This window comes from Microchirus variegatus, assembly GCF_963457635.1.
Source record: "Microchirus variegatus genome assembly, chromosome: 3".
NCBI lineage: Eukaryota > Metazoa > Chordata > Actinopteri > Pleuronectiformes > Soleidae > Microchirus > Microchirus variegatus.
In genome coordinates this window covers 20,591,673-20,616,499 of record NC_139804.1, presented here as the reverse complement: position 1 = coordinate 20,616,499, position 24,827 = coordinate 20,591,673, and the positions used below count along the sequence as shown (strand labels likewise).

General features: G+C 40.2%; 3 protein-coding genes across 3 annotated transcripts in view; all 3 read right to left on the bottom strand.

Moving 5' to 3' along the window:
* Window positions 1-4,244: 4,244 nt before the first annotated feature.
* Window positions 4,245-9,931, bottom strand: LOC310924683 (aldehyde dehydrogenase, dimeric NADP-preferring-like). The gene is made up of 9 exons (XM_083886482.1): window positions 9,773-9,931; window positions 9,450-9,681; window positions 8,255-8,340; window positions 7,006-7,214; window positions 6,205-6,322; window positions 5,975-6,116; window positions 5,719-5,885; window positions 5,525-5,624; window positions 4,245-4,575 (listed from the first exon to the last, which is right to left on the bottom strand). Exons 1-9 carry the CDS (start codon window positions 9,926-9,928, stop codon window positions 4,259-4,261), a joined length of 1,527 nt encoding a protein of 508 aa, XP_083742608.1. The 5' UTR covers window positions 9,929-9,931; the 3' UTR covers window positions 4,245-4,258.
* A 1,309-nt stretch (window positions 9,932-11,240) lies between these two features.
* Window positions 11,241-20,635, bottom strand: LOC310924680 (aldehyde dehydrogenase family 3 member A2-like). Its single transcript, XM_083886478.1, has 11 exons — window positions 20,584-20,635; window positions 18,697-18,858; window positions 18,152-18,383; window positions 16,806-16,891; window positions 16,506-16,714; window positions 15,707-15,824; window positions 15,342-15,483; window positions 14,704-14,870; window positions 13,982-14,081; window positions 13,641-13,879; window positions 11,241-11,608 (listed from the first exon to the last, which is right to left on the bottom strand). The coding sequence occupies exons 2-11, from the start codon at window positions 18,856-18,858 to the stop codon at window positions 11,588-11,590; spliced, it is 1,476 nt and encodes a 491-aa protein (XP_083742604.1). The 5' UTR covers window positions 20,584-20,635; the 3' UTR covers window positions 11,241-11,587.
* A 3,595-nt stretch (window positions 20,636-24,230) lies between these two features.
* Window positions 24,231-24,827, bottom strand: part of ulk2 (unc-51 like autophagy activating kinase 2) — a 32,135-nt gene continuing 31,538 nt past the window's right edge. The window contains exon 27 of the mRNA XM_083886312.1: window positions 24,231-24,826. Coding sequence (XP_083742438.1) covers window positions 24,762-24,826 — 65 coding nt within the window. The 3' untranslated portion in view covers window positions 24,231-24,761. The remainder of the gene's footprint in view (window position 24,827) is intronic.

The following is a 24,827-nucleotide window of genomic DNA, read 5'->3' as shown; positions in this document are numbered from 1 at the left end:
AAGAGATACTACTAAAACGAGTGTTCTGAACAGGGCTGTTTTGTCAAGGTGATTGAACTGCTGTGGTGCTTCATCCGTATGTTATTTTGAGCAGAAATAGGGTAAAACATGACCCCTTTAATGCATGTCATCTTAAAGTCGTGGCGTGTCATTTTTAGATAAAAACAAAAACAAATTTGGTTCACAGGACGCTGATGAAGCCCACATGACTCTTCCTGTTTCAACTTTCGAGTTGAACCTGGCAACATTCTCTGGCTGCACACAGGAAGTGATTTGCTTGATGTCAAGACAGAGATGGCTGCAAACAAGAGTATGACTGAAAAAACACACACACAAAGAGGCGTCCATGGGAAGTTTCACAAGTGAATTCTGCTGCTCAAGAAAGTCGGCCGTTCAGCAGTTTGACACTAGAGATCCAAGCCATTCTCTAGGAGCGCTGTGTGGGTTTAGCTGCATATAGAAGAGCAGTGTGAATGTTTGTGTGAATGAGCGAATGGCAAAACTCGACTGTAATTTGCTTTGTGGTGTTTTTTTACAACGAGACAAGAATATAAAGTCTAAACACAAGCAGTTTATCATCAAACCTTTAAACCCTCAACAGTCCTGGACTGCTGTTTCTTTGTGTTTTCACTCCTGCAGTGGAGCCAAAAAAACACTTTTACGCCTTTTGCTTGGACAAAATGCAGCTGCTCAGCTTTTCAATAACACTTGGAGACTAAACCATATCAGTCCTGTTCTTGGCTCACTTCACTGGTTACTTGCTAACGTCAGAATTTTGAAAGATTTAACTCATTGTTTTTAAAGCACTTGGCTGCGTCCGAAACCTTTTGGTGGCTCGAAGCAGAATCTGATTTAATTCTTGATTATTTTGAATGTTTTAATCAGTCACACAGTGGAGGCAGCAGCCAGCAGAAATTCATTGTTTTCAAGCTGTCGACATAATATTACATCTTTGTATGATGTGTCGAATAAGTAAAACACTTAAAAAGGACACTCAGCTCAGGCAATCTCAGTTTAAAACACTGTAGAGCGTGGCTGCCAAAGGTCCCAAAAACATGGAAACAGACACGTGTGCATGCCATGTTGCTTTATTTAACATGTCTCACTTGCCCACAAGGCAATAGCACAACGGCAACGCTCTGACAAACCTCTGCTAGAGTTTTTGTGGATTTTTTGCATCCACATTTGAACCTGACTGTGTTAAACACACATCATATACTCAAGAACATCAAAACAAATGCTCAGCTTACATAAATGTGTAATATCACAGGCGGTGATGAAGGTTTGTTTTGGTAAACACAGCAAACACTTGAAGCGAACACTATCATTAACTTGTTCAGAAAATTGAAATAGTCTGGCGAGGTGGGGCCACGTGTTGGCACATTTCTGGGATGGACCTCTCAACTAAATCTTTGTTGAGTTTTTTTAAGTTTTTTTTTAAGAAGAAGTAAGGTACTCACGGTTATGGATAGAAATGTAGAGGAGTAAAGAGTACAATGTTTGCCTCTCAAATGTACTTGAGTAAAGTCATGAGTACTCCCTAAAAACGATACTCGAGCAAAGTACAGATCCCTCAAAATTGTACTTAAGTACTGTGCTCAAGTAAATGTACTCCGTTACTGTCCGGCTCTGCTTATACCCCAGCTCTTATACACTGCCTTCACACCATCTGCCATTACTCATCCTAGTTCCTTGCCTTTAATAAATGATCTTAAACTGCTTCATGTCTCCAAGTCTGCCTGCTCCTGGGTCCTGAGTCAAATCATAACAAAGTGCAGCCTTCTGGGTCTAAGCAGTCATGGTCCTCACTGATCTGAAACCTCCAGTTTAAGAGCTTTCTGCAATACGTGTCTGCAGAGGTCCACTAGGGTCCATGTGGATCCTACATGGAGAAATCCATGAACACATCCATTTTGATTCCACACTGACTTCAAGTGCCCTGTAGGTACAACACTTTCAAATCCAGTTGGTGGCCACCTTTTTTTTTCACAACAAAGAAGACAGTAACCATGGAAACTGCTCCGCGACTTCTTCATGGGTTACATGTCAAGTTGACTCAAATAACGGATCAATGTTGTGATGCACCTCCACAAACAGAAAAGTTCCCTCAGAATTCACAAGAGACGATTAAAGGTTCTGTTGAAGTTACTGCAAATACCAAACACAGCCAGACTTATTATCAGTGAGGTCACAGCCAAAAAAAGAAGGTATTTTTTCTGTAAAGTCTAAACCATAAGGGCCACGTCATCCTTACCACGTCCCACATCTGTTAAAAGCCGCATCACATTTCTGCATGCGTATACATATTCCATTTGAGTAACAGCAATTTCTCACCAGGAAATCACCCTCATTTGTTTTGACTTGTATTCTTTGAGCGCTGAATTGTAAATGTGTGCGTGCTGGTGGACTTTGTTGTCTCTCTAACAGAAACAAGGGTTGGAGGACATGGTCTATGGAGGTATGCACAGATACATTCATTCAAACGAAGACATTCATGTCACATGGACCACAGCAGCTCTCAGTGGGTTTGTACATGGAAAGTATGAACTGTTTTATAAAGTTTTAGCACACAGCATCATTACATTATTTTAGCATTAATCATCATTAATTCTCAATGTAGGCAGTTTGTATTTTAATTGCCTGATTTTATTGAGTGTGCTTGTGTTATTGTGTTAAAGCACTCTTCTAACTTTGTTTTGAAAAGTGCTTTACAAATAGTTGCTTCTTTTACTGCTTTCTAAGCTGAAGGCTGATATCCACAGAGCCATCACATGGTAAAACTGTCTCTTTAGAGCTTATAGAGCATCAGAGGAGCAGGGAGGGTTTGCTGCTAACGGGAGCCTCACGACAGCATTAAGTGACTCTGGCCAAGTGGGATGGTACAAACTGCTGCACATTACTGTTGTTTGAAACTGTGCAACTTCACTCAGGGTCAGAACACGCTGTATTTGACTGTCAATGAAACTTTAAAGGTGCCATATGTAAGAATGTGGACAAAAACGGTTACTACATTCAAATTCAATTCCGGAGCTGAGACTCTACTGACTGCAATGATTGGTAGACGGCGGTAGGTGGCGCCACATGCCAAAACAGGAATATCAAAACATAAACATGATTTGCAGTCTGCAAAAAAAAATTTCATGCAAATATTTTGTCTGTACTGTTGTTGTTGTTGGTGAGTTCAGTTTGTTATATGAACATTATTCCTGAGTCTCTGTGACATATTAGGAGGATTTAATGGCCAGTTGTTTTAGATTTATTACATAATGCACCTTTAAATATTCTCTTAATTTAGCTGATATTCAAAAGTGATAAGAATTAGTACTGGATTTTACTTTTAATTTACTCCATATCTCTACAGTCATTTTAGCAGCTCAGCTTTGAACTAAAGGAGAGAGTCAGGGCCCAAAAACCCTGGACTGACCTACCCAAGGGTCAGAGTTCATCACTGATTTTATTTGATTTTTTATTTAATATTTCAGCCAATATTTTGGTTTGAATCCCTTTCAAACTGTGACTGCTATGATTTTGGTTATTTTATTTTGTTGATATTATGAAGCATCAATAAAGTTATAAAATAAAGTGACTATTTTCATTATCACCAGTAGTAGTAATAGTAGTAGAATCAGTTGTATAAAAGCAAAAGAAAATGGAGATTGTAACTTACTGTTTGAGCATCGATCTGTTGATGTAGTCTTGGCTCTCTCCTGCCATCTGGTGGCCAAGCATGGAAGAGGGCATCCATGGCGTGTCATCGTAGAAGAAGATGCTGCTCTCCTCAGTTTTGCCTCAAGAGAAGAATATGCTGATTTTTAACGTTTATTAAAATCATACACCTTCATGTTTTTACTGCAGTGTTATTGTAATTACCTCTCTCAAGTGTATAACCCAGCACTGATTTAATGATTGTAGGGTTAAATTAATGTATGTTGGAACGTGTGAATGTATATATTTATAACTTGCCTTTTGATCAGAACTTTGAGAATCCACAATATGAATTAGTAACATGTCTTTTATTTTATCAATAAAAAAGCAAAAAATAAAAAATACTGTTCTAAATGCTGTCAGTAGACAGTGGATTTAGAACCATTTACGACACAAAGAGGCTGTCGCATACAAAAAAAGACACAGAATAAATGAAAGTTAGTTTTTACAGTAGATTAAAAATATCCATTGTAATACAGGATTGACTGTGTGTTCATGTTCTTGTTTGCACAGAACACAAACATGGAGAATGTGGTTGTTGCAGTGTCTCTAGTTAGTAGTTGTAAAAGCCTCTCCAGTACCAGCAGGTACAATTGAGGCCTGCAGCTATGAGCAGGATGACCACGAGGGTGATTAAGAGTCCAGCACCGATGATGGTGGCGACGACAGCCCAGACAAGCGTCCTCTTGGACATGTCGATTAGAGGTGCCCTGAGGGCCATACGCGACCTCCGCGCCCGCCGGCGGTCCTGAGGAGGATACCGAGACAGGTTGACGTTCTCCATGCCCAGAGAGCGGATCAGACACGCCCTCTGGTGGCTTAGCTGGTCAAAGCTGTGTTTGCCATGGTAACGGCCCATACCACTCTGACCTGGAGAAGACACAAACAAGTCATGTGGTTTCAAGATGATATCAGTTAGTCCTCACATGAGAGTCTCATTTTATAGATGAAGCCAGTCTCACTGCTCTCTTATTAACCTACTATGGCACTCGTTGCAGATTAAGCACACAGGATTTGCATCAACCACAAAACATGTCCATACATTGTTGAAATGACTGCTCTTGATCAACTTTTCTTTTTTTAAGGTAGAGAGAGAGCTTATCTTGAAAGAAACAAATGAAAGTGGTCAGAGCGCAGCCCTAGAGCGCAAATGGGTGGTCATGTGTGGACCCGCAAAACATACGTCCAAAACACGTACTAGATTTCTACCTGTTTTGTCACCGTGGCTTAATGGGCACATACCTCTTCCTGCTGCACTAGAGAATGTACAATTATTAGCCATAGTCATTCCTCAGGGGCCAGAATTGAATAGCCCTGCACTACAGCTTTAATTTATTTTGAATTATATAGGTTACGGTGATGATTTGAGTTTGTCTACATCTGTGTTTCATAGTTATCACATTTGTTCTAATATAAATAATGTGTGTGTGGGGGGGGGGTGGCTTTCTTCTCTGGTTCTCTGGTTTCCTCTCACAGTCCAAAAATGTGTAGATTTGGGGATTAGGCAAATTGAACACTTTGACTGTAGGTGTGAGTGTGAGAGTGGATGGTTGTTTGTCTCTATGTGTCCCTGTGATGGACTGATGACATGTCCAGGATGTACCTCACCTTTTTCCCTGTGATGTCAGATGGGATTGGTGCCCCCACAACCCTCATGAATAGGATAAATGGCTAAATATTGCTGACTTTTTTAAATAAATAGATACATTTTTACTTTATAAAGTGGTGAAAATGTGTCTTAAAGCTTTTCAAAAGTGACATTTTGAAAATGTGTGCACCCATATGTAAACACTCAGTGTGCAGTCAGAGTCAAACTCACCAACACCTCCGAACGGGAGCGAGCTGAGTGTGTAGTGCATCATTACGTCATTGACCGTCACTCCTCCACTCGTCGTCTCACCAATCATCTTTTTTACAGCCTTGAAGAAACAGGAAACAGAGGAAAAGACAAACGTAAAGAGATCTTTATGAAAGCATGTATAATATCTGTGTTTTTCTGCTGTTCCCTCTCACCTTTTTATCAGAGCAGAAGATGTACATGGCCAGGGGTTTCTCTCGCTCGTTGACGAAGCGAATGGCGTCATCCATGTCACTCACAGTCACTATGGGCAGCAGAGGGCCAAAGATCTCCTCCTGCATCATCCTGGAGTGTGGAGGCACGTCCTTCAGCACTGTCGGGGCTTTAAATGCAGCATTAATACAGTCATCACACAGGAATACGGACCAGACACGACTGTGCACTGTTGCAGGTGGACAAAGTAGTCTCTACCTATGTAGCACTGCGATGCGTCACTCTGTCCTCCCAACACAGGAATATAACCTTCCATCAGACTCATCACTCTGTTGAAGTGGCGCTGGTTGATGATTCGTCCATAGTCAGGAGAGCATTTTGGATCAGCGCCATAAAACTCCTGAGACAGATTTAAAATGTCCTGATAAAGCAGATTTACATAGTGCACTGCAATGTGGGGTCAGAGAAGCTCAGAGATGAAACTTTACCAGCAGAGTTTTCCGGATGCTTTCCACCACTTGGCCCTGGATGCAGGGTTCACACAGAATGTAGTCTGGAGCGATGCAGGTCTGACCACAGTTGATAAACTTTCCCCATGTGATGCGACTGCACACAAACCAGATATGGATGCACAGATTATCACACAGAGCATACTCATACACACACACACACACACACACACACACACACACACACACACACACACACACATATATATATATATATATAAATATATATATATATATTTTTATATATATGCTGTCACTCTCATTCAGTTTCAGGTCCCTTTACTTTAAAAAGTCCCTTCACACACGTAGAGACCCATCACATTGTGGTACCACCTTACAGTTAGATGACTACCCTTATAAAAGAAACTCATACACATTTTAACTCATACATCAATCTCAAATCATGTACAGTATATTTTAGAAAATGTGATGTAACTTAACTTTAATTAGAAAATCAGCAATGTACCTTTAAATGGTGCAGAATCCTAAATTATTATTCTCAAATTGCATCATAAGACTAAAGGTGATGTTGTTCATGAAGTCCTAAATTACTCCTTAACAGGACTGCAGACACTTGTGTATAGCACCTTTATTAAATAGATAAAGCTAATGCTGTGGACAAGCTGAACCTCTAGAGGGCAGCAGAGAGTCATCATTTTGAATCACTGCAAGATACAATACAGAACCCTGTATTCAGAGCCCAAACCATAGGCTAAAACTGTCTAAACAACAAGTGTTGACAACTGCTGCTGATGTGTGGTACTCTCAGGAGAGCATTACCGGCAGGCCACTCTGATGTTGCATTTCTTGTCGATGTAACAGGGACACTTTCCTCCCAGTTCCAGGGTGACTGGGGTGAGGTGCTGAGCTGCAGCCTCCATCACCAGTTTGCCAACAGAGCTGCTTCCTGTGTAGAAGACGTGGTCGAACCTCAGCCTCAGCAGTTCCTGGGTCTCTGACGCTCCACCCGTTACTACTGGATACAGCTCCTGGAAACAAGCAGCATGAACAGGAAAGTCCGTCAGCTGCTCCGGCTCATCTTTCTGATAAAGATTCAGTTCCGATTAAATCCAACTGAATGTATTAAAAATTCAATTATAAACTGCTCATGGTCCTGTAAAAGAGACGTTTTTTAGCTTGCAGGGATTTGAAAAACCTAAGTCATGAAATTATACATTTAAACGTATCGATTAAATATTCCTGATGTCTCCCACTTGTGTCTGCCAATCACCTGTGTCTTCTAAGCACAGGCAGCACACAAGACCCAGTCTACTGAATTATTCTTGCAAGATGCTGACCATATGCACGTAGCTCATTCATCCACACTTCAAACAAAAAAAAGAAAAACTGTCACTTTAAGAGTGGAGCATGTCCAAAAAGAGCAATAACTGTGTTTTAATGCAGCTCAAACTCAGCCAAGTCTTGATAGTCTCTATAAAATATTCCCGCAAGTGTAATAAATACAGGTCACGTAAACTGTGCAAACTTGATCCACTGATGAAAACTGCAAGGTAAATCCAGTGGGACAAATTATGTAAGTTGACCTTGAGATTGATTTTTAACAAAAAAAAAGAAAAAAATCAGTTAATCATCACAGTTAATCAACAATACAATACTCACATTTGAAATAATCCTAATAGTCATAGCCAAAGGAAGATTTTGACCCCTAAAAAGATTCAAACTAATTTACCTTTATTGTCAGAAGACAATAAAATACAAACACACTTTTGTTGTCTCAAATGTATTATGTTTGTCTAGGGCCATTTTGGTCTTTAAATATTAGAAGTGACCAAATTTGGTTAGTTGGTAAAGCTGATGGCAATTCACCAATGGCAATTCAAGTTTGAGACACTTTCACATTGGACTGTAATGAGGCCACAGCGTTCGTAACCCATCTCTATAAAGTGTGGATACAAGTCCCTGTGCTCAACGGGAGAATTCTCTGGCAGTGACCTCAATGCCAGAGAATCAGAATACTGTGATTCACCAGGCTTTGACGTGACAGTAGCTACATGAGCATTGTTCAGACCTTGTCCAGATAGCGGGACAGCAGCGCCCGCAGCAGCAGGGAAGAATACTCGCTGAGCTCTGACGGCTTCACCACAGCTGCGTTGCCTGCAGAGACAGAACAAAGTTTTCTGTGAATGGGATGAGATCAGTGTGTGACGCAGAGCAGCAGAGGCAGAGGCTGAGAATGCAACGCTGCATGGGCTGGTTTATAGTTCACAGCAGGACATAATTCCCTCTCACTGTAACTTTGAGTTGTGATACTTTTATTGGCCGTTACCTCACAATATTATAATAATAAACTTTATACAGCATTTCTCAAAAACACACAGTTACAAAGTCCATTAGAATTAAAACAAAAGAAAAGTAGCGGAAGCACTCAAAGATCTTAAACCTCTGCCAGTGCTGCTCAGGTTTCTACAGTGACAACATCAAACAACATTCCCAGAACATTTTATTCAATCTGCACTTTATTTCTTGAGATTATGCTGTTCAAAGATAGACAAACTAAAATATAATAAAAACAACAACATGATGAGCTGAAAGGTTCTAAAGCTAAATAATAAAAGGTTATTAATTTTTTCCTCCACTTGTTTCCTCAAAGTCCAAATTCTAAAGGTAAATCAGAAAAATACAGCAACAACCTCCCTACAGTCCCTCAGATTTGATGACCCCCAATGGAGATTTTCACCCAAAACAGAATGATGTACCGTGTACTTCCATAAAGTCAGCTGAAAAACTAAGCAAGCAAGCTGATAACGCTCATCAGTGGACAACAACACAGCATTACCAGCTTCAGCTCCTGATTAACAGAGAAACCTCTGACCTACAGACTCTGGATCTCTGCCCATACCATTAACATAACATGTATAGACCACATGCACACATAAAAATGTATTCTGATTGTTCATGTACAAGTTTTTCAACCGGAGATAGCTGATCTTACATTCTGGATAAGTCTGGAGCTAACACAGTATTGTTGTTGTTGCCATAACTTTGTTTTTGTAAGGTAAGAGCGGCAGAGGTATATAAACCTTCAGCCTCATCCTACAGACTTTTGTAAGAATTTAGATGTTCTTTTGTCTTTGTGTTTTTACTACTACTAAACATACTCCAAATAAATCACTAGTCACTATATCTACTCTATCACCTGCACTGCACAACCTAGCAGATGTCTAATCTGAAGGTCTGCTCTGTGGACACATGAAGGTTCTTACCTGCAGCTATAGCACCAATCAGGGGCAGCAAAGTGAGGGCCCATGGGTAATTCCATGCTCCAATAATGAGCACCACCCCCAGAGGCTCTGGTTGAATATAAACCTCATCTGATATAGTGAGGACGCTCTTGTCCACAGGACGAGGAGCTGCCCAATCTGCCAGCTTCTCTATTGCAAGATTGATCTCATTCTCAATGCTGATCAGCTCCAGCAGCGGCGTGTCGTACTGGCTCTGTCGAAAAACACAGCATTTGGTCATCTACTTGACAAGTAAATTACAACATTCAGTACAATAGACAGCTGCACCTGCTGTTTGCACTCACCCTGTTGATGTCCTGTTTGAGAGCAGTGGAAATCTCAGTCTCTTTCTCAGTGATCATCCTCTGCAGAGCATTGAGCTGCTGCAGCCTGAATTCCAGAGGCCGAGTGCGGCCGCTCAGGAAGGCCTCCCTCGCCCGCTGAACCGCCTGCCTCTCCATGTCCACACTGACCCGCAGGAGAAGACAGGTGTCACAGCGGTGTGAACAATAAACCATTTCAAGAGGCATGGCATTGTCCTTAGGAATTTACATACTGGAATCTAAAAAGTTCCTGTATATTCTAGGACTGTACTCTACCTAAGTCTGACACCATGTTCACGTGGAATATTAAATGCACAGTGCACAACATTAAATATAGAGCAAACCAGCCAATGACTATTGAGCACTTCAGTGCTTTTTTAATGGTTTCAAACTCTGCAGTGAGAATTTCTCGGGTAGATAATAAATAAAGAAATATGTAACAAATCAGGGATAACAGAGGGTATTAAAAGTTAAACAATACACAAACAGTCCACTGTAAATAGGATTCGAGAAATTAGAAAAACAAACAATAAAAAAAGCATGTATAATTAGCATAGTCGAAAAAGTAAAAAAAGTATTATGTTTGTTTTTAAACACATCAACATCCTCTGCCCTCTTTATGAATGATTTAATCATTAGTTCTGAAGCAGAGAGGTGGTGCAGTCAAATGTTCTCATTGGCCCACACCAATAATCACCATAATAGAATATTTTGTCGATAATCATGACATGGTATCATTTGCATCCATCGTCTGACCGTTTGATGTGCATCATTTACACTAAGACAAACAGTGTGCAGTAATATTGTTTTATTTAAATTTTACTAATTATTTGTTATATTTTTCCAGTAAAGTGCAGGTGGAATAACACTTAAACTGCAGAGTGTATGGAATGTGGTTATAGAGGAGTTGTACTTACCTCAGTGCAGAGCAGCTTCTCTGTGAAACGCTGTGTCAGTGAGCTCCGTCTCCACTCTGATATAAGAGCAGCTCAGATGTCAAACACTCCTCTGCCTCACTGACTCTCACCGGCAGCCACAACAGCCACTGCAACAAAGAGACCACCCCCAACCACACACACACACAGACACACACACACACACACACAGACACAGTGCACAACTATATATTCAGTCATAAACATGCACACGGTAACTGCTGTAGCTCACTGGCGTGTGCTCTTTCTTTACAGCCTGTAGTTGAGCGAATTTTTAACTCCTGCCATCATGATAGTCAGTGTATGATAACTATAATACAACTGTGATATTACAGTTCAATAACAGCACATCTGGTAATAAAAAACAACAACCTTGGCATCGAGTAATCAATATTCCATTGCTAAGATATTCATCATAACAGTAACAAAGTCACACAAGCAAACCATTTCAGTTATAATAACAATGTTGATGTTTAATTTGACAATGAAATGTGATAAGTATACAAAGTGAAGTAACAGACTTGGCTTTATAAAAGCACATGATGTTGCACTGTGATGAATGTCCACATTGCAGGTAGTGTGTGTAGTTACGATAATTAAATTAGCATTGACATTGATATTACTGCAAATCTCCATTGAGGAGTTTAATCAAAAGTGTTACAGATTTAACTTAAGAACATTTAAACTTTAAAAGCAGCTTAAGGTGCAACAGAGATGACTTCAAATTTATTTAATATGAGGTCATGTATGAAATTATCTGGACCAATAAATGGCAGGTGTGGCCGGTTTCACCGGAGGTCAGGAGTCCGTGTTTCTGTTCCAGGGTCAGAGTCCAACACACACACACCACGGTTTGTGTTTCTCAGCCTCTGCGCAGGAACCGCTGCAGGAAACACAAGACACCAAACATAAAGAGAGACATCACACAGATAACAGATACTTTAACTGTTCACTGAACACAACATGTGTGCATGTCAGCAAAGAAAAAGTGGGGGTGACCCAAACAAAAGAGGCCATTTAACCTATGACAGTGAAGCATGCTGGGTAATTAAAGAGAGGGTAGATGAGGGGGCAGTGGGTGTTTGATTTCCTGGACAACACCATGCATTGTCTGCTGCAGACAAAGCCATTGTTGTGTGAGAGTACAGGACTGTGGGCCTGGGTATGTGAGGCAGAGTACTCATATCTGGATGTCTTGGGAAAAATCTGTCTGTCATTATTTAAATCATTTAAAAGCCTGTAAACAGTCACAGGACAAAAGGGCCACTGTTCGATTACATGCATTTCTCCTCTTCATGACACATGACTTGTTATTTGAAACATTAATATAACTTAATAACAATAAATAATGCAGTAATAATTAGCAAATTAATGTCCTATATCAATTTAACAAAGGCTCAATTATCAACACTGACTACTTAGACCTTTTTTAATTTGGCCATGCGATTCCATCAGTCTTTTATCTTGTCTGCACTGACTAGCAGTGAATAAACATCTGGGTTTAGAGCTTGGGTCAGACAGTGGAAAATTGAGGGGAATTAATCATTAATAAAGAAACAGCACTTACAACATCTCGACCTTTTAGTCAAGTCTTTAGTGACACCTAAAGGATGTCAGGCAATTTGCTTCTCATGTGTCTATAACAGTTTCTCACTCCTGGTCCTGAGGAACCACTGTCCTGCATGTTTTAGGTCTTTCCCTGCTGCAACACACCTGATTCAAATAAATGGTTTGTTATCAGGCTTCAGCAGAGCTTACTTATGAGCTGACCATTTGAATCAGGTGTGTTTGAGCAGGGAAACAGTGGCTCCCCAGGACCAGGAGTGAGAAACCCTGGTCTATAAGGTCAAAGGCAGAACCGTGTTGTCGTGTGACCACATACAGTACACACTAAGAAATCAAAGTATGATACTACACCTTTTTGCTCCAGTTGTACCTTTCTCAGTGTGTACAGGTACATTTTTGTCACTAGGGGTGCAGAAATGTTTCTTTAGAGGTACAAACGAGCAGGTACACATTTTAAAGGTACAGTGCTTGTACCCTGATAGGGTACAACTGGAGCGACAAAGCATTTGTACCTTTTTAGGTACAGTCTCGTACTTTGATTTCTTAGTGTGTATATATAAAAGTCCCTTTGTCAGAAAAGGTATAGGGATGTACATATGAGGAATTAATTTCCTAACTTCACTAAAGTCATTGTCACTGTCATTGTTTTAGGTCATGACAATGTGATGTTTACTTGTATGAATCTGTTTGTTTTATTGTTTGATGCATCTATTTTTGTTTTTAATTTGTACTCACAAATCCCAACAAATAACTGGAACACTAAAATATTCTGGTCCAGTTCAAATGTCAATAAATTATTGTAACCAAAAAGCTGTGATAAAGCTTGTGATAATTCTGAACTAAATAACATCCATGGTGTACGTCATGGTCCTGGTTTGTGTCTTTGAAAATGTTCCTACTGTACTTTAAAATCAGAGAAGGGCATAATTCAATCTATGGCCTGATTAAAGCTGTAGTAGGCAGAAAAAATGTTGATCAGTGTAATTCTCATCTTCAACTCTCACACATGATGAAGCACGTTTTATTGGGTTTATTGTCCAACTCTCTTTTAGATGCATTTTCCTTTGATTAAGTGTCTTTGCAGCATATGAGGTTATGATCAGTACTGGAATAACAACATTTCCAAAGAGATGTGTATGCACAGCTGCTCGGTAGAGCAGCCAACAGGAGTGCCACCTCTCTCTGACCTGCACTGTGATTCATCAAATTCTCTCCTCACACACTATATTTCTGTAAGGCTGTAAACAGGGCCTAGAGAAGGAGCAAACATCTTGTTCTATTTGTTAGATTACTAGTTTTACATTGTGCTGAAAATGCTGGACGAGGTTGTTAAGTTTATGTCCCTTTACCTGCACCACGATTGCTGCTATGGCAGTAAATAAGGTGAGCACTGCCATGCGGCGCAGTCTGCACATGTTGACCTGCTTGACAAGGAAGAACCGAGCCCAGCCCATTTTCCTGGCAGTGTGTGGAGGATACCGCATGTTGTTCACCACCTCCATCTTCAGCTTCTTGATAAGACAGCTGCGCAGGTGGCTCAGTTGATCGAAGCTGTACCGGCCATGGTAGCAGCCCATACCGCTGTTACCTGAGGAGGCAGTAAGAAGGGCATTTTAGCTTTGTTCCTGCACTTAAAAATGTTCATATACTGTAGCTGCAAGTGTTTATTTTTACAGTCACAAACACTCACCAACACCTCCAAAGGGCAGAGTATTGACAGTGAAGTGGACCAGACAATCGTTAGCCAGCAGAGCACCACTAGATGTCTCAGCAATCATCCTTTTGATCAGCTGTTTGTCAGAAGTGAGGGGTCAGGACAAGTCAGTCAGACAGAGCAGTTACAGAAAAAGTCACACACCAAAACCAGGGACACAAAGGCCTTGTTTAGAACCTTGTATTATCATCTATTATGATCACCTGGCACTAAAATGGGTCCTGGATGAGTCTGCTGTGACCATATGAGATCAGACAAGAGATAAGAGGAAGGTGATCAGTGATAAAACTGACCTTTATGTCACAGAAAAACAAACAGTGAACGGCAAGAGGTGGATCGTGCTGTGGTTCTGTATGTTTCGTACCTGTTATACATGTTAATTGTGTCACGAATTAGACCGAGCATGGGTCTTGTGGTTGCTGTGTTGTCTGAAGAAAGACACCGCCACCGTATGATGTCTGGCAACGCTACTGCAGCTTATACGCTACCTTCTTCTACTTCCAAGTCAAAGACAAAGTCATGTCTGACTCCAGTCCAACTAAGCGTGTTATACAGCAGTAATCGAACCATGAATCACATTAACCAGGTATGTTAGTCCAATTAAGACTAGCTCGACTTTAGTCGGACTAACGTGTTCACATGCATGTAAAAGCACTGAGGGACACAGCTGTGTCTGAGTTTGGTGATGGTGATTTTACCTTGTTGTCATGGGTGAAGACATAGACAACCAGCGGTTTCTCTCTCTCGTTAATGAAATGAATGGCCTCGTCCACACTGTTCACTGTGATGATGGGCAGGACTGGACCAAAGATTTCCTCCCTCATCACTTTAGATGTCCCTGTAACACCTGTGAGCACAGTTGGGGCTGAGTAAGGGGGAAAAAAGAAACAAAGGGTCAGTTTGAGGGGATCAAATCTCATGATTTTACTCTTGAGACAACATTTATTTTCTTTAAGTATATTTTTATAATTTACTTTTGTTCAATTGTTTTTCTTTTTTAACCAAAAGCGTACAACACTTCTGCCAAGTAAGTGCTATCTGCCTGTCTGTCTGTTCACCAATTTTCATGAAATATTATATAAATTAGCTTTTCACTGTAAGTTTGGCAGCTGAATGTGCTGTCAGAGCCTTTTCAAGTTTGGTTATGAAGCATTTACATACACAGATAGTGAAGAAGCACATGCTGCAAGAATGGAAACAAAGTTTTAAGGCCTTATCTTGGCATTAAACTTGGTAACAGTCTTTCTCTGAAAGTAACACAATGACATGTTGGCTGAACAACAGTGCCCTCTGCATCTGAGAGTGGTTAAACATTCTGTTGGGTTGTTTCACCTACCTATGTAACATTGAGATTCATCACTGTCTCCACCAACAGCAACTGTGCTGCCCTCCATCAATGCCATGATCCTCTTTAAGTGCCTCTGATTGATAATGCGTCCATAGTCCTCAAAGGTCTTTGGATCATCTGTGTAAAACTCCTGAAACATGTCACATTCAACATAATATTTAAATTTCAACTAATACAGAATCATACTTCTTCCAAAAAACATGGATTTATAAGAGAAAGAAAGGAAAAAATGGAGAGTGTTGTGTCCTGATGTCCAGGAAGATGAAAATATCTTCCTGGGATCCTTTTAATGATGTGTCAGATAAAAAATGTAAGTAAAATATTATTTGAAATATCATTTTTACCATACAAACCTTAATGTTCTTTTTAATCTCTTCTACTACTCTGCTCTGGATGGAGGGTTCACACAGGATGTAGTCTGGAGCAATGCATGTCTGACCACAATTGACAAATTTTCCCCAGGTGATGCGACTGTGTTGGGAGACAACAAACAGAAATGGTGTCATGTCTGAGAGGTACATCTTTCATATGAGCTGCATTAGCAAAAAACAGCTGATGTTCATTGTCTATGAGACCATTGTGGACCTCCACAATGAGATTGACATATTAAAAAAGCTATTTAACAAGGAGATGTTGTTAAACAAATATTATTCTGTGTGACAGGCTGGTAAGATCCAATCAACATCATCTCGATGTACCAGGAGCAGTCAACGCCAACAATTAACTACATGAACCCTTATCATAAACAAATGGATAGAGATGATTATTGTCATTGTCCGATCTGCTATGCCAGTGTATTTAAAGTTACTGTCAATTAAATACTGTGATTTAAGTCTCTCTTATGTGTCTGCTCTATATTCTGGCAGCTATCACATACCTAGAGTCTTCGCCCACTGACATGGGTCCCTCAGTGTCAGGTTCTGACAATAAAATACTTCCAAGTTGTCCAATCATGAGTATGTTGAGTTATAAAGCTTACACATTATGTGTCCCTAGGTATAGCATGACAAATTATCTCATCAGATTCATTAAGAAAACGATTTCTTTGTATCCATATATGTGAATGTACGCTGACAGCCACTGGAAGCTAAAAAGTCAATAAATAAGCAGCCAAAGCATCACTTTTGCAATGAGTTAAAAAACGACACTGACCGACATGCGACAGTGATGTCACAGTTCTTGTCGATGTAACAGGGACTCTTCCCTCCCAGCTCCAGAGTGACTGGCGTGAGGTGGCGAGCTGCAGCCTCCATTACCAGTTTACCAACTGTACTGTTTCCGGTGTAGAAAATGTGGTCAAACCTCTGCTTCAGCACCTCCTGGGTCTCAGTCACTCCACCTGTCACCACTGGGTACAGCTCCTGGAGAAGGTATATGCAGCCATTAAAGCTCCATGTGCACTCACAGCAAATGTAGATGATGGCAGTAAAAGGAACACAGTGGGAGACTCACTTTGTCAAGATACTGAGGGAGGAGGTCCTCCATGAGCTTGGCAGAGTGTGAGCTGACCTCTGATGGCTTTATTACTGCTGCATTACCTGAGAGGGTGAGGAAACTCATAGATCAGACAACTGAGTGCTATAAGGGTTTGCTTTGCTTAATCACATCATAGTGGCATGTTAATGAGAATCCTTAATTCATTATGCTCAATAAAAATCCTGTGTAGCAGGAGGTAGATGGACTGGTGCTGCATAAAGCAGAGGTTGTACCAGTCTGGTCCACTGTGGTAAGGAGAGGGCTGAGCCACAAGGCACAGCTGAAAGCAATAACAACAACAATTCATCAATTACCTATGTTCAAGAGCTTTGGGTAATAAACAACAGAGTGAGCTCATGTATTCAAACAGCTGAAATGACTTTCCCATTTCTTTGTTGGGAATTTCAGACATTGGGAGGGAGCTTGGAGTCGCTGCTCATTCATGTTTCCAGCATCTGATTAAGATGCCTCATGGGTGCCACCTGCTGGTGATTTTCTGAGCACCATGTGCAACTGAGCAAAGCATATACTGTTTTTATGGCTAAATGTGGATATTTATCTCCTTGCTATGGCTACTCCTAAACCTACAATATAATCAACAAAATCTCACAAGCCTTTGGTAACAGTTTACATAACAACAAAGTAAACATGAATAATATAGACTTATCAGTACCTCTACTAGACAAACTTACATTATGTTTTTCAGTGTTGTTTCTATCTAAATGATCATACAACTCCTTTCTTCCTGTTGCAAATTTCGTATCTCCTCTTGTTTACTTTGACGCTGTCCTGACTGAGCTCCTGCGGGTGCTATGTCTGAGCAGATAAAAAAAACCTGAACTTTTTGTTCACCTGTTCTTCATCGTCTAAGTCTCATCACTCAAATCGTTGTGAATCGATCCAAGAACAGGGATAAGGCATCGAGGGCTGACCTTAACATATAGTTTGTTCACACTTTTGTAATTTGGAGGTAATATGGTAATACCATCCTTTTATTTTAAAGAAATTTCCACATTAATAATGTACTTTTACAATAAAATAATTTTATTTCCAAAGAAATATCCAGAGAATAGTTTGTGTCATAACTTCACATGAAAATGTATGTGAATCTTAATGAATAAATACCATATCATAAAGTTAAAACACATCCTCCATTGTGTCCCACTCACATTTTTATAGTAATTACTAAGTTAATACTACTGCACATCATTAAGGCCTTTTATATAATCCGCATTTGACCAGTCTGAGTTGACTCAGATTAAGCTGATATACTGTAGTTTTCAGTGAGTGTACATGTAGGTGTAAATGGGTGTGTTTTTTACCTGCAGCTATAGCTCCAACCAGTGGATGGAGTGTAACAGCCCATGGGTAGTTCCAGGTTCCAATAATAAGTACCACTCCCAGAGGCTCTGGCTTAATGTAAACCTCATCTAATAACGTCATGGGGGTCTTTTCAACCGGCCGAGGAGCTGCCCACTCTGCCAGTTTCCCTATGGCCAGCTGGATCTCCCCCTCCAGTCCCATAGTCTCAAACAGCGCTGTCCCATGTTCACTCTGTAAGCAGGAGATGAGACAGAATCCAAAGTCAATCCTTCAATCATTGCATCAGGTTCATTCATACAATATACAGAGATTGAATCACTCCCCTCTCCCCATCATGTTCTGCTCTGTTTCTGTAATCAGCTCAAAGACTTAAAATCTAATCTTGCGAATAAGTGATGTTAAACAAAGTTGTAAAATTCATTCTGCTGTACATACAGTATAATCCTGCAATGTGACCTGCAGTCACCACACTCCCCAGACAGAATGTCCAATTTTCGGACCAGTTACAGACTATTGGACTCCTGTAGAGTTTTGGCAGGCTCACCTTGCCAATGTCTCTTTTAACAGCATCTGCGATATCCTTGTGTCTTTCTGTGATGAAGCGGAGCAGACTCTTCAACTGCTGGATTCTGAACTCCAGAGGTTTGGTGTTTCCTGTCCGGAAAGCCTTCCTGGCTCGATCAACAACGAGCTGTTCTCGGGACATCTTGGAAAGAAATTAGCCAATAATCAGTTTGACATTATCTGGAACCCTCAAGGATAATTCAAACATTAACAAATATCTAAAGTCAGTGAGAGCTAAGTGTCCATTAACTGGCTTGTCTTCATTGAACCCAACATTGGCTGCGCAAGATGACCTACACCACAAACCTGGTTACCATCTGGCTCAACGCTTATCCAGAGCAGTGTCTTGAAATGCATGACAATTGTACTAATTTCATAACTCATTACACAGATTGAATGTTTTTTGTTTAGTACTCTGATTTTTCAGCTTCTTAAAATTGAATATTGTACGGTTTGTTTGTATCATAGAACCAAGAAAAACAAAAAAAACAATACATCGAAAACATTGTCATTTCGCAGTCTGAGAAACCACATTTTCTGACATTTTGTGAGCAAACAACTGATCGATTAATTAGAGAAAATAATCAGCATATAAATCCACTGTGAATGTAATTGTTAGTTGCAGCCCTATTTATAGTCAAATTTAAAAGAGTATTAACATGTCGAGTTCAGGGTTAAGCAGGTTAGATAAGTTTTAAACCAGTACAGGTTAGGATGTAACTGCATAAGTTTTGAGCGATAACTTGAAATAGCTTCTGATAGAATAAGCTACTTATGCGAGTTTTGTATAAAAAGTAGCTTGTCCATCACTGCCTAGTTGTAACCATAGGGGATATGCTGCAGGACAACTGAAACAAACAGAGGACTCCACTGCTCACCCCACCTTCACCCCAGGGTGTCAGGGAACTATAGCGGCCCCTTACATACAAGAACGTTTTTCTCTCATCTCTGTATGTATAGTGAGCTCCCACTTCAAAAAGTTAAATGCATGCTCTGGCTTGTTTGTCTGTTCAAGGTGCTTGGAAACATGGCGGTGGAAGTGGAACCTTAATTCTAAGGCTACAAAGCAAAACGGTGGTGATTATACCCTACAAAGATACTTCTGGATAATATATTCAATTTAGTCTGATAAATCCTCCTAAATGTAACATGATTAAACTATGAACTTGGGGAAAACACCTCGAAAGGCAACAGAGCACTACATAACGCCAGTGTTGTGCCATAATAAGCACCCTGTCATGAACCTTGTTCTGTAAATTCTGTCTTTCTTTGCACATAATAGTTGCATGTGGAATACATTAAACACAGCTTACGCATTTATTATCTGTCCCTGTTTTTAGCATGACAACTTTAATTTACAGTTACAATTATGTTTCACGGATGTGACAACAGTTGGTGCTGCATAGGTGTTGTTTATCACAAGGTAAGGCATCACATGACACAACAGCTGGTTCTTAGGCTTACTCATCCAGGACGCACGCGCGCGCGTACACCCACACACAGACACGCAGCTGTTCTTGTTGGGACATCGCATTCACTTCCATTCATTTGGAGAGCCTAAACAAAGCATTAACATAACCCTGTCTAGCCTTAACATTAGCCCCAAACTTAACTAGCTCCTCAAAAATGAGGTTCTTCCTTTTTAGGACGGGGTTTTTGGTCTCCATAAGGACCACTGGTCCTGACACGGTCAGTGTTTATGAGGTAACAAATACGCACACACAATAACGACGAGCCTTGTCTGAACCTCTAATCCGCATTAGCTTGGTTGCTAACAGCTAACTAACTAAGACATGTTCAAGTGTTGACAGCGACGTGACGTTAATAAAATTATAGACGAAAACAAGCTGTAACAGAAGAGTTTTACCTTTTAGCCTAACTCCGGTCGAGCCAGTTATATACAACTACGTACACAAACATAACATCCTGTTGTTACTACAGTTATATCCGAATAGAGGCGTTACCCACTGGTCAAGAGTTACGTCACTCAAAAATGCACCAATCGACATTCAACACTCAGCGGAGCTCCTCCCACCTATCAAATGCCTGAGGTTAGATTTAGGGCTGCAGTTTAAGCCATTTCGCAGCTGAAAATCCTGCCACTGTGTTTCTGTTGTTATCATACTCGACCCACATAAATAATACAGAAGTGCACAATAGCATCCCATAATCAGAACACACATTAACCCTACGTGCATGGGTGTTAGCTGGACATAACTTACATCATTTTCTCTATGCATCTTCATCATCGTTTTATCAGTGATAACAAACATCAAGATCATTTAATTCCCTGCAAACTTAGAAACCGTAAAGTCCAGTGTTTGATCCTCGTCACTGATCATCACAGCACTCTTTTAGGCATTGTGTCTGATGTCAATGCCGACTCACAGGTGCCATCTGCTGGAGCGACTTGATTAAACAACAACAAGGTCATCTGCAAAAAATAGTAAGGTTCACTCATTTTGTTACCCATCACAGGCATGCAACTGTTTGGACAAGTCATCAGTATAAAGACGAAGCTCAGTGATTTGTAATTAATTGTATGTAACGCGAAGAGAATGCGTGTGGGTAATTACTGTTGTAGAACTTTAATAGATGTTTTAAATTTGCATTGGTACCACTACCAATATAGTATCTATTTATATACCTATATAGCTATATGTGTGTCAATGCATTTATTTGTCAACCTATCTATGTGTTTGTCAATATTTTGCAATTAGTGTATGACTGTGAGTAGTGAATGACCAGACTGTACTGTACCGATATCTCATGAAAATGAGACCCTCTGTCTCAATGGCATTACTTTTATAAATAAATGTGAACTATTTTCAATGTTTTTGTTGGAAAGCTTTTCAACAAAACTTAAACTGTACTGAAATATACACAGAACTAAGACAGAACAAAACACACACAAGACATGTTCATTCTTTTCCTTCTTTTAATAACAAAGAGTGTATTTGAGTTCCATAAAGAACAAAGAGAGACACCCATCAATGAGAGACACAAGTATAATGAACATTTCTCTTTGAAAAATCAAAGCTCGGAAAATTGCATCTTCAGGGTCGCAACTGACAGTGGGGTTCTTCGAAAATGCATTCGGGGTCAAAGTGGGGAGGCGCAAGACAACGGGGCACATACATTCAAGACTGTAAATGTTCTATATAGGGCAACATACAGACTGGGTACCCATGCTTTATCTAAAACTTACAGTCCATTGACAAAATGGTACAGAGCAAAGATGGATTTATATCAGCTTTATTCATCCCTCCTCACTCAATGTGTGTGCAATGAAAGACTGTGTGTGGTAACGGAAGAAGGAAGGGAGTGAGGAAAGAAAAACCCCTTATAGGTAAAGAAAAGAAGAACCGTACATCAGATTAACAGGACCAGAGTCCACTGGCCTATGAATGGGTTTATACACATTTATACACAGAAAAACTATGTATTGTATTCACACCTGTACAGGAGTAAGCGTACGTCTCCTTTCAAAAGAAGAAGGCATCTCCTTTTCCATCACTTACTCTTTACTACCAGTCTTAATGTTCACCTGGCAATTATGTGTATATACAGTCTATGTGTATATATAGTCAAACATACAGTACATACACTGTTGTGAGGACAGCAGACTTGAGGGGAGGCAGAGGGACTAGATAGATACTAGGCAGTGAAGATGGTGACAAGTCATGTCTCTCAGAATTTTGAGGAAATGAGCACAAAATCTGAAGACCTCGTGCTAATTTCAGAAAATTTCAAGAGATCCACTGAACAAATGTGTGTGTTGAACTCGACAGTGAACAGTCCTGGTAGAAAGAGTTCTCTGGAAAGTTTCAGAGCTGCCACAAGTTATGTTTTATTGGTTGGCACACCCCTGTTGTGCCATAGTAGGTTTCATTATCAAACCCTTGGCAGGCAGACATGAATAAAACGTATCAAATTCAATTATATACATATAAAGATTTGTGCTCATTGACTTACAGGCAGGGTGTCAGATGGCATCATCAACAAGCCCAAAACTCACACTCACTCAATCACTCATTCTCCTCTCCAAAAAAGGAATCATTGCATGAACCACATATAAATATATACAAGATTGCAAACATCAAGTTTTGTTAAAAGTAGCTACAGATATTGAGAAAACATAAAAAGCTCTAGTATATTTTAGTAGATTAAGCTTGTTTTTCCAGGTAACTTGTCAAGTAGTGACCATTCCGTTTTACAATGCACTCCATCACTGTGGCACAGCCTGCTGCCACGGCAATAGTCCAAAATCTCTTTGTCTGCACATGTACGCCTCGTGATGAGGTAGTGAGCCGATCAGTACGTTCCCATGACGTGATTTTGTATCATTTCAAATTTCTTGAAAAGTCAGACTAACATGACCAGATAAAACAATTAGGAGTCAAGCTTCTACTGAATGTATACCTTGAGAGAGTCAAGAAATAATAGAAACCAGTTAATCAATGGTAGACTCTGAATGGTAACAACAAACTGCATGCTCAACAGGAAGCCGCCTTATACTAAGGCAATCTGAATGTGGGTGTTTCACCCCCTGGTGGAGTGGAGGTGGACACCGTTTGGAAACGTAGTAACTGCTACACCAAACTCACATCAACACCTCCTCATCGTCATGAGCAACTTCATCATGTCACAGTAGAATAGAGGAACAAATACCTGTAATGTTTATTTATATTCTTTTGTGTTAGGGACAGCACTGCATTCAAAGTGCCTAATGAAAATCGAGCTGATAAAAGCCAATCAAAGTGTTCCAGCCGTGCGTTCTTATCAAACTCTGATTTGATTTCCTTATTTTTTGATGATAGTGGTAGAGAAATTATTTAATGGGTACATTCAACTTGTAGCCCATGTTTGATGCCAGAAAACGCTAATAGAGCTGACATTAAAGGGGTATCCCACCAATATACTGTTACAAACTCCAGAAACACTACCAAGATCCTATAATTCCAACACATGGATGCCTAGTAAAATCCCTCATCTGTCTTATTGACAAACCTGATGACATCGTCATTGAGATAATGACACTAAGAATACATAGGAAGGTACAACCATTTCCACAGATCGCGCAACGCTCTATGTGATGAACTAACTCATCCTACTGTGTCAAAATATATGTGATATGCCCCTTTAGTTACATGTATTTACAGTCCAGATGAATGGAAGTGCAGACACATTCATCTCTGAGAGCTGTAGCAAATGTGCCACTCTGCACTGAGGGAAACTTATGCAGTTGACTTTTTGCTGATGAGCAAAGAGCGAAAGCAGGAGTGATTAGAGTGATTAAAGACATTTTCCTTTACATTTCTACTTTTACACATTTACAGACACCTCTCCTCCTCTCAGTCCACTATAAAGTGCTTGACCTAACAAAACGAGAAAAATAAAAACAAAGCAATCCCAAATCTACTGCTTCATTTGCTCTCACGGCGGTCTAGTTTCTGTAACAGGAACATGTGTTTTCTGTAAATGTTCATGTTGTTTCTGAGTTGGATCCGTTACCGTGTGCATCCATTAGCCTTTTGTTGATTTCTTCTGTTTACTACCGCTCCAATACTTCGGGGTTTTCAAGACAGACAGGAGACTCAAACACCCATGTTTTTCCTCAACCAATAAATAAGAACAATGACAATAAAACAGTTAATAACCACTGATTTGATGATTTTTAAAAGATGTGTCGAGCTTGAGTTCGTTCAAGTTCACAACATATTCCCATGGTTCTGTCCATTCTTGTTTTCTTCGTGTAAAAAATGAAACGTATTAAAAAGACATGCACCTCAAAGTGCATGAACTATGTCCACATCAGGTTTCAGCCGTTAGATTCTGGATGTGTGGTCATCTTTGGTTGTAAATTTGTGCATCAGTCACGTGTTACAGTTCAGTCTGTGATGCAGCCAATAAAAAGAAGCAATGATAAATTCAGATGAATCCTATCAAATGAAAAAAGTGCTTGAACTGCTACATGAGGAAAAAGCGGCTCTGTGAAGAAGGTAGTCTATAGTCCGAGGACATGGTCCCTGTGTGTGTTCTCTGCTATTCATAGAGCGTGACAGTGCAGTAGCAAAGGGTGGAGATCCTGCGATCCACACTCGCCTTGTC

What these genes read in the sequence shown, in the direction of transcription:
- LOC310924683 (XM_083886482.1), bottom strand. Translation starts at nt 9,928, where the DNA reads ATGGAGAGGCAGGCGGTTCAGCGGGCGAGGGAGGCCTTCCTGAGCGGC. An exon ending in TCAAACAGGACATCAACAGG is followed by an intron (nt 9,682 to 9,772) that starts GTGAGTGCAAAC and finishes GTTTTTCGACAG; the next exon opens with AGCCAGTACGACACGCCGCT. An exon ending in CGCATCGCAGTGCTACATAG is followed by an intron (nt 5,886 to 5,974) that starts GTAGAGACTACT and finishes CTGCATTTAAAG; the next exon opens with CCCCGACAGTGCTGAAGGAC.
- LOC310924680 (XM_083886478.1), bottom strand. Translation starts at nt 18,858, where the DNA reads ATGTCCCGAGAACAGCTCGTTGTTGATCGAGCCAGGAAGGCTTTCCGG. An exon ending in TTAAAAGAGACATTGGCAAG is followed by an intron (nt 18,384 to 18,696) that starts GTGAGCCTGCCA and finishes TCCTGCTTACAG; the next exon opens with AGTGAACATGGGACAGCGCT. An exon ending in GACATCACTGTCGCATGTCG is followed by an intron (nt 15,825 to 16,505) that starts GTCAGTGTCGTT and finishes CTCCCAACACAG; the next exon opens with TCGCATCACCTGGGGAAAAT.